The sequence below is a fragment of the Grampus griseus genome (genome assembly GCF_964374135.1).
Source record: "Grampus griseus genome assembly, chromosome: 10".
In the NCBI taxonomy this organism is placed as follows: Eukaryota; Metazoa; Chordata; class Mammalia; order Artiodactyla; family Delphinidae; genus Grampus; species Grampus griseus.
Window position 1 is genome coordinate 52309974 of NC_139004.1, and position 9680 is coordinate 52319653.

The following is a 9680-nucleotide window of genomic DNA, read 5'->3' on the forward strand; positions in this document are numbered from 1 at the left end:
ACAGATCATACACCATGATCAAGTGGGGTTTATTCCAGGAATGCAAGGGTTCTTCAATATACGCAAATCAATCAACGTGATACACCATATTAACAAAGTGAAGGAGAAAAACCACATGATCATCTCAATAGATGCAGAGAAAGCTTTCGACAAAATTCAACACCCATTTATGATAAAAACCCTGCAGAAAGTAGGCATAGAGGGAACTTTCCTCAACATAATCAAGGCCATATATGACAAACCCACAGCCAACATCGTCCTCAGTGAAAAACTGAAAGCATTTGCACTAAGATCAGGAACAAGACATGGTTGCCCACACTCACCACTCCTATTCAACATAGTTTTGGAAGTTTTAGCCACAAAAATCAGAAGAAGAGGAAATAAAGGGAATCCAAATCGGAAAAGAAGAAGTAAAGCTGTCACTGTTTGCAGATGACATGATACTATACATAGCAAATCCTAAAGATGCTACCAGAAAACTGCTAGAGCTAATCGATGAATTTGGTAAAGTAGCAGGATACAAAATTAATGCACAGAAATCTCTGGCATTCCTATACACTAATGATGAAAAATCTGAAAGTGAAATCAAGAAAACACTCCCATTTACCATTGCAACAAGAATAAAATATCTAGGAATAAACCTAACTAAGGAGACAAAAGACCTGTATGCAGAAAGTTATAAGCCACTGATGAAAGAAATTAAAGATGATACAAATAGATGGAGAGATATACCATGTTCTTGGATGGGAAGAATCAACATTGTGAAAATGACTCTACCTCCAAAAGCAATCTACAGATTCAATGCAATCCCTATCAAACTACCACTGGCATTTTTCACAGAACTAGAACAAAAAATTTCACAATTTGTATGGAAACACAAAAGACCCTGAGTAGCAAAGCAATCTTGAGAAAGAAAAACGGAGCTGGAGGAATCAGGCTCCCTGACTTCAGACTATACTACAAAACTACAGTAATCAAGACAGTATGGTACTGGCACAAAAACAGAAAGATAGATCAATGGAACAGGATAGAAAGCCCAGAGATAAACCCACGCACATATGGTCACCTTATCTTTGATAAAGGAGGCAGGAATGTACAGTGGAGAAAAGACAGCCTCTTCAATAAGTGGTGCTGGGAAAACTGGACAGGTACATGTAAAAGTATGAAATTAGATCACTCCCTAACGCCATACACAAAAATAAGCTCAAAATGGATTAAAGACCTAAATGTAAGGCCAGAAACTATCAAACTCTTAGAGGAAAACATAGGCAGGACACTCTATGACATAAATCACAGCAAGATCCTTTTTGACCCACCTCCTAGAGAAATGGAAATAAAAACAAAAATAAACAAATGGGACCTAATGAAACTTCAAAGCTTTTGCACAGCAAAGGAAACCGTAAACAAGACGAAAAGACAACCCTCAGAATGGGAGAAAATATTTGCAAATGAAGCAACTGACAAAGAATTAATCTCCAAAATTTATAAGCAGCTCATGCAGCTCAATATCAAAAAAACAAACAACCCAATCCAAAAATGGGCAGAAGACCTAAATAGACATTTCTCCAAAGAAGATATACAGACTACCAACAAACACATGAAAGAATGCTCAACATCACTAATCATTAGAGAAATGCAAATCAAAACTACGAGGTTATCACCTCACACCAGTCAGAATGGCCATCATCAAAAAATCTACAAATAATAAATGCTGGAGAGGGTGTGGAGAAAAGGGAACCCTTTTGCACTGTTGGTGGGAATGTAAATTGATACAGCCACTGTGGAGAACAGTATGGAGGTTCCTTAAAATACTAAAAAAAAAAATAGAACTACCATATGACCCAGCAATCCCACTACTGGGCATATACCCTGAGAAAACCATAATTCAAAAAGAGTCATGTACCAAAATGTTCACTGCAGCTCTATTTACAATAGCCCAGAGATGGAAACAACCTAAGTGTCCATCATCAGATGAATGGATAAAGAAGATGTGGCACATATATACAATGGAATATTACTCAGCCATAAAAAGAAACTAAATTGAGCTATTTGTAATGAGGTGGATAGACCTAGAGTCTGTCATACAGAGTGAAGTAAGTCAGAAAGAGAAAGACAAATACCGTATGCTAACACATACATATGGAATTTAAGAAAAAAAAATGTCATGAAGAATCTAGGGGTAAGACAGGAATAAAGACACAGACCTACTAGAGAATGGACTTGAGGATATGGGGAGGGGGAAGGGTAAGCTGTGACAAAGCGAGAGAGTGGCATGGACATATATACACTACCAAACGTAAAATAGATAGCTAGTGGGAAGCAGCCGCATAGCACAGGGAGATCAGCTCGGTGCTTTGTGACCACCTAGAGGGGTGGGATAGGGAGGGTGGGAGGGAGGGAGACGCCAGAGGGAAGAGATATGGGATCATATGTATATGTATAACTGATTCACTTTGTTATAAAGCAGAAACTAACACACCATTGTAAAGCAATTATACTCCAATAAAGATGTAAAAAAGAGTCATGTACCACAATGTTCACTGCAGCTCTATGTACAATAGCCAGGACATGGAAGCAATGTAAGTGTCCACTGACAGATGAATGGATAAAGAAGATGTGGCACATATATACAGTGGAATATTACTCAGCCATAAAAAGAAATGAAATTGAGTTATTTGTAGTGAGGTGGATGGACCTAGAATCTGTCATGCAGATTGAAGTAAGTCAGAAAGATAAAAACAAATACCATATGCTAACACATGTATGTGGAATTAAAAAAAAAAATGTTTCTGAAGAACCTAGGGCCAGCACAGGAATAAAGACGCAGAGATAGAGAATGGACTTGAGGACACAGGGAGGGGGAAGGGTAAGCTGGGACGAAGTGAGAGAGTGGCGTGGACTTATATATACTACCGAATGTAAAATAGATAGCTAGTGGGAAGCAGCCACATAGCACAGGGAGATCAGCTTGGTGCTTTGTGACCACCTATAGGGGTGGGATAGGGAGGGTGGGAGGGAGACGCGAGAGGGAGGAGATATGGGGATATATGTATATGTATAGCCGATTCACTTTGTTATGCAGCACAAACTAACACACCACTGTAAAGCAATTATACTCCAATAGGGCTTCCCTGGTGGCGCAGTGGCTAAGAATCTGCCTGCCAACGCAGCAGACACGGGTTCGAGCCCTGGTCGGGAAGATCCCACATGCCGTGGGAGCAACTAAGCCCATGCGCCACAACTACTGAGCCTGCGCTCTGGAGACCATGAGCCACAACTACTGAAGCCCACGCTCCTAGAGCCTGTGCTCCGCAACAAGAGAAGCCACCGCAATGAGAAGCCCGCATGCCGCAACTGGAGAAAAGCCCTCACGCAGCGATGAAAACCCAATATAGCCATAAATAAATAAATAAATAAATAAAAATTTTAAACAAAATTATACTCCAATAAAGATGCTGGAAAAAAAAGTTAAAAAAATACAGTGTATTGAGTATTATGTATCCAACATTGTAATATATATAGGAACATGTAATAACAGAGCAACAAGATCAATGTATAAGAAAACAATAATTTTATATCTCATAATTGAGCATTTGTTATACATAAATTCAGGAAATATCAGGAAAATGTTCAGATCCACCTGCACTAATAATAGCTGGAGAAAGATGAGTGGGAAAGCAAGACTCCAATCAGGGCCAAGAGACACACAGGATCAGGATAGGCAGAGGGCATTCCAGGTGCAGCACAAAAAGAACAGATTCATGCCAGCAAGGATTTGCACAGTAGCCCAAAAGGGATAATAAGGCAACCAACCTAACTGGATGGGAAATGATGAGGAAAATGGTTAAGGAGTTGAGTGACAGTGATGATCGTGTCAGGGAGTATGGACTTCTAGATGCAGGCACTGCCTGTCTGGTTTAGTTGGTTAGCAGACAGGAGGAGCGGAGGTCCGGATGAGGCCTGAAGGAACATCAACAGTTCAAGGGGAGGAGAGAACAGGGCAACTTGCACCAGACAAGCAAGTCACAGGAAGTTTAACACTTCTTTCCTAAACTCCTTAAGAAGCAAGGACTTCCGGGACTTCCCTGGTGGCGCAGTGGTTAAGAATCCACCTGCCAATGCAGGGAACATGGATTCGATCCCTGGTCCGGGAAGATCCCACATGCCACGGAGCAACTAAGCCCGTGTGCCACAACTACTGAGCTGCGCACCTAGAGCCCGTGCTCCACAATGAGAAGCCCGCGCACCACAACGAAGAGTAGCCCCCGCTCGCCGCACTAGAGAAAATCCGTATGCAGCAACAAAGACCCAATGCAGCCATAAGTAAATAAACAAACAAATAAATTCAAAAAATTTTAAAAGCAAGGACTTCACTGGTGGTCCAACGGTTGGGACTCCGCGTTTCCGATGTAGGGGGCTGCACGGTGCAGCCAAAAAAAAGAAAGGAAGTAAACACACTCCTCCAAATTGTAAATCTAACAATGATGCTGCGGAGTGTGTGAGTGGTGTGAGGGCTGAAATGTGGCTTATTTTATTAATCATATATATGTAAGTAATCGTATATATTTATGTTTATATTTGTAAGCAGACACTTTTTTGTATTAAAAAAGAAAAAAGATGTGAAAGTTAAGGGAAGAAGTTTGAGAAATGTGTGGTCACCAGCATTAAATACCAAAGTGGTTAAAGATTGGAAAAGAGATAAAGTCACTGAATTGCATAAGGAAATAATGGTGAATGCAACCCATAAATTTAGAGGCTCACTGATTACTTTCTGGTAAACAGTTTTGCTCTCAATGGCATGAAGGCATGTACTAAAGATTGCTTACTGGATATTAGGCTAAGTATCTAACAACAGTACGTACACCCAATGCGGCTCCTTCTAATGACGAAATTTTACCCAAACATAATTAAGGGAATTATCAAGCTCTTAGAGTTGGGAGAGCCCTTGGAGAGCACAGTCTCCCAGCCTCATGCTTACAGTTGATGGACTTAATCTCTGACAGACTAAATCCCAAGTGAGCCAGGCACAGACAAGAACCCGGGTCTCCTAACTCCTACTCTGTACTTGTTTCCCCCCATAAAGCACTGTTTGTTAAGTTCATTTTACGACTATGTATGTTTGTGTAGGTTTTCCCTGTAAGTTGGGTTTTTGAAGTTACAACCATAGTTTTGCGCATTTCCCCTTTTGCTGGTAAATCATACATTAAAACCAATGTGCTAGGGTCAACACATTTGGGAAGTCTTAGTGACTAAAGATGGCCTTACACTTCTGGTGACTTAAATATTCAGATAATGACTACCCTGTGTCTCCATTTCAGTTTCACTACCTTTTCTGAAACTTCAGTCTTCCCTAAAATTAACAGTCATCATACTACATACTAATTCTCCATCATTTAGCAGTCTACCACCAAAAAACTTCCCATGAAAAGAACTTTTTAACATTTGCTATTGATTATAAGGCTCCATCTACACAATTATATTAGTCTGTGAATTTCTGAATTTGCTATTAAAAACCTTGTAGTGATACATAAGGTTCAAGTAAACAAATCAGTCAGCCTGAAATCAGGTAAGCCTCCCTTGCCTTTGGCAAACATTTATTCTCCCAAACATTCGAAGATATAATTTGCTGACATTACAGATCTTCTTCAAGGTAAAAACAGAGCATTTCAATTTAGTACCTAACAGTTTTCACATTTAAATCATGAAAAGAGCACCAACATAATACAAACTGTTTCTAAGTGATCTGTTTCTTGGCACTTACAGAGTAACAATATTTATAATTTAATAAATTTAAATGACTGGTGAATTCTAAATCAAACTGCTTGCCTGAAGAGCCATTATGGGGACTTCCCTGGTGTCGCAGTGGTTAAGAATCCACCTGCCAATGCAGGGGACGTGGGTTCAATCCCTGGTCCAGGAGGACCCCACATGCCACGAAGCAACTAAGCCCGTGCACTGCAACTACTGAGCCTGCGCTCTACAGCCTGCGAGCCACAGCTACTGAGCCCACGTGCCACAAATACTGAAGACCACGCACTCTAGGGCCCACCTGCCGCAACTACTAAGCCAGCATGCCCCAACCACTGAAGCCCGCGTGCCTAGAGCCTGCCCACCGCAATGAGAAGCCCTGGCTCGCCGCAACTAGAGAAAGCTCGTGCTCAGCAACGAAGACCCAACACAGCCAAAAAAAAAAAGAAGTCATTATAATCATAGTACTATGCAACCTTCAGGACATTCAATTGGTACCATAAACACCATGCTGGCTTGTGGCAGAGAGAATATCACACATACTTAGATGACTGCACCAGTTTACTAGCAAGGAATTAGGTTGCCAAAGGTCAGTTCTTCCCTTAAAACAAAAACAAACTCCCTCAAAAATAACAATAACAAAAACGTCACAAAATAAAATATGGGCATAAGGACCAGTCTAAGGGTACAATAAATAAAGTGCATCAATTTAGACCTGCAATGACTCCTTATGGTAAATTCTCAGCTGAGTCTCTATTTTTTCTTCAGCTCTGGAAGGGTGTATGGACAAGCCTTTGAAAAAATTAAGGTCACATCTGAATGGTAGACAGAGCCATGTAACTCCCAGAGTATGTTAACTCAAGAACTGGTTATTCTCTTTTCTCTCTAACCTCCCCTTCTGTTTGCAGGCTCCGTTCTCTGTCTACCCTTTGGTGTTCAGCTCTGTACCAGCACATCCCACAGAGCCTCAGAGATTTCTAAAAATCTTAAGAGTGGAAAGAACCTCAGAGGAAATCCAATGCAACTTCCTAGGACTCTAAGAATTTCCTAAGTACACAGTGTTTTTTAAGTTTTAGAATAAGATTCATTTCCCTTTTGGGGTCTTTGAGAATCTGATAAGATTTATGGGTCTAGAATAATGTACCCAAACACAGAAATGCACTATATTTTGAATAAAATGTCATAGGGCTTGCAGGTCTCTTATTAAAGTACCTCCTCTTTTTTTTTTTTTTTTTTTCGGTACGCGGGCCTCTCACTGCTGTGGCCTCTCCCGTTGCGGAGCACAGGCTCCGGACGCGCAGGCTCAGCGGCCATGGCTCACGGGCCCAGCCGCTCTGTGTCATGTGGGATCTTCCCGGACCGGGGCACGAACCCGTGTCCCCGCATCGGCAGGCAGACTCTCAACCACTGCACCACCAGGGAAGCCCAAAGTACCTCCTCTTTTGATTAGGGGTTTCTCCACTATGGTTGTTTCCTTCTTGGAGCTTTCCAATTCTATTTAATTAAAAAATAAGTTATCTAAAGTAAAACAACTTAAAGGCAGAGTTTGAGTTAAGGCAAAGAAAACTTTGCCTGTTGCCCCTGGCTGGATGACAGTTTTCATTTATTCTATATATAACTTCCTTGGGACTTTCTGGGTAACTCCTATAATATACTGTTGTGAAGAGGCAAGACATTAAAACAGACAAAGCAGGAACAAAAAGAAAACCATCAAAATGAAAGGCAATAATGAAATTTTTTTTTATCTATATTAAAGAAAGTGTTCTTGTAACATTACAAGTTCCCCATAAACAGAGGGAATTCCCTGGCGGTCCAGTGGTTAGGACTCCGAGCTTTCACTGCAGAGGGCACAGGTTCGATCCCGAGTCAGGAAACTAAGATCCCGCAAGCTGTGCAGTGGCAGTTTTTATTCTCTCACTCCTTCTCCTACGGATGATGGAGAACAAGCAGGAATAGTCTAACAACCCTCGAAAGGCAAACTCATCTTCCTCTCCTCTCCACATCCAAGTAAAAAGTCTATCCAAACTTCTGGCTGTATTCTATTCTGAAGATATGGAACTACAGTTTACTAAACTATAAACGAGGTAATGGGAAATTTTACTTTAGATTTGCCAGTTCTGATTAGAAAGGAAACATAAAGGCAACTAAAAGCAGATTTAATGGGCAACAGACCAGAATTGATGATGTCTTTTGAGCAGCAAGAGTGCTTCAGATGAATATTACCCCTTTTCTGTTCTAAAGAGTTCTATTTATGTAGAAACGTTTTAGCTCTAAGGCAGAGAAACATGGCTGATATCTAAAAGTCAAGTGAGAGCTGACAAGAGGAAGAGCAGAAGGAAGCCCTTCTGGGTAGAAGGAACCGCCCATGCAAAGGAACAATGGCAGGAGGGAGCTGATGACACCTGGTAAGAACAGAAAGGTTGCCAATATGGAATTAAAAGGAGACAGAGCCAGACCCTTGGGTTCCACAGGCCACAGTGTCACTTGCTTCCAAATGACTCCCCAATTATTCTCAGAAGTGATCTTTTTGGTGGCTAAAAAGTAGTTTGTTTTCTGACTACTATTTTTCTATCCAATAAAAGCAGGTCATCTGAGTTCTAAGAATACAAGTTCTGGTTACCTGATTTCTAAGAACTTAAGATTTTTCCAAGGAAACTAACTGGCTATTTTCACTTGGTTGGTTCCAAAAACCAACCCAACCCATAAACACTCTATAAACAGTCTGAGTTTTCCTCTTGCAGAAAATGTTACCCATCATTGGTTAAAACAAAACATAGGAACTTAATATGTGTGTAATCTGAATTAAAATTTAAATCTCAAAGATGTTTTGATATTTTCAGTAGTAGGTTTAAGGTCCTTAACCAATGCCCAAAGTAAACTGAAACTCAGCGACATTGAAAAAGAATGCCCTCGCTCTGCTACCTACACATAACACACAAAAAGCTGTCCTTTTGACTTCGTATTTGGTACACACATATTGCTCATTCAGAAGTAATTCTTTTCCAGTCAATATAAAACTTTTGGGAGACAATTTATTGGACACACACATCTCTATGCCTCGTGTAGTATCGGAAGACTTTGTCCAACAAATTAAACTGCCCCCTTGGGCTCGCACCAGGAAACCCGCAAGAACCAGAGAAAGATAAACAAAAAGCGTTTCATAGTCTAAATACAGGCACTTTGGGAGATAATGCAGAGTTACAGCTGGGAGAAGAGCCGAAGTCCTACAGAGGAGGAGAGAAAGTCTACGCGGCTGACTTGGGTCTCTGACGCATTTCCTGCGCCCGCCAAACACGCTCGGTGGTCCTAGGTAGCCGTCGGGGACCCAGCGGGGGAGGGAGCCGGGATGAGGGGGCGCCGGCAGGAAGGGGGAGCCCCGAGGGGAACGGACCCTCCCCAGGCGGAGAGGGAAGGAACTGGAGATGTGGAAACGGCCGCTTCTTAACTGCCAGCTGAGAGCCGCTCGACTGTCTCCTCTCGCCCGGGAGCCCCGGCCGCGGACTCACCAGCTGAAGGAGTTTGATGATTAGCCGGGTCCCCTTGAGCCGGCGCAGGTTGAAGTAGGCGACGAGGCCGCTCCGGGCGCCTCTGGCGGGCCCCGGGTGCGCCTCGGTCGTGGATCTGTAGACCGCTCCGTTCTCCATCGCCCACGGTCCGGGAACGCAAGGCCGCAACTGGCTTCGCAGACTTCGCCGACTCCGCTACCAGGACCTTCACTTCCTGGCCCTCCGCCCCACTTCCGGCCGACTCCGCCCCTGCCCCGCCTCCTCCAGAGCCCCGCCCCCTGCCGCGAGGCCTTACCTCTTTTCTAACTTGTAAAGATCTGCGGAGAGACCCAAGGAAAGGGAACAGCAGGTGCAAATGTCCTGAGGATCCAATGAGCTCGGGTCCTTATGAAACGGCTGGTGTGGCTAGGTTAAATAAGGGAGAAA

At 42.5% G+C, this 9680-nt stretch overlaps 1 protein-coding gene across 1 annotated transcript in view; it reads right to left on the reverse strand.

The window, feature by feature from the left end:
- CMTM6 (CKLF like MARVEL transmembrane domain containing 6) overlaps positions 1 to 9434 on the reverse strand; it is a 52022-nt gene extending 42588 nt beyond the window's left edge. Inside the window, exon 1 of the mRNA XM_082663988.1 lies at positions 9255 to 9434. Within this exon, the coding sequence (XP_082520114.1) occupies positions 9255 to 9392 (138 nt within the window). The 5' untranslated portion in view covers positions 9393 to 9434. The remainder of the gene's footprint in view (positions 1 to 9254) is intronic.
- Between the last annotated feature and the right edge of the window lie 246 nt (positions 9435 to 9680).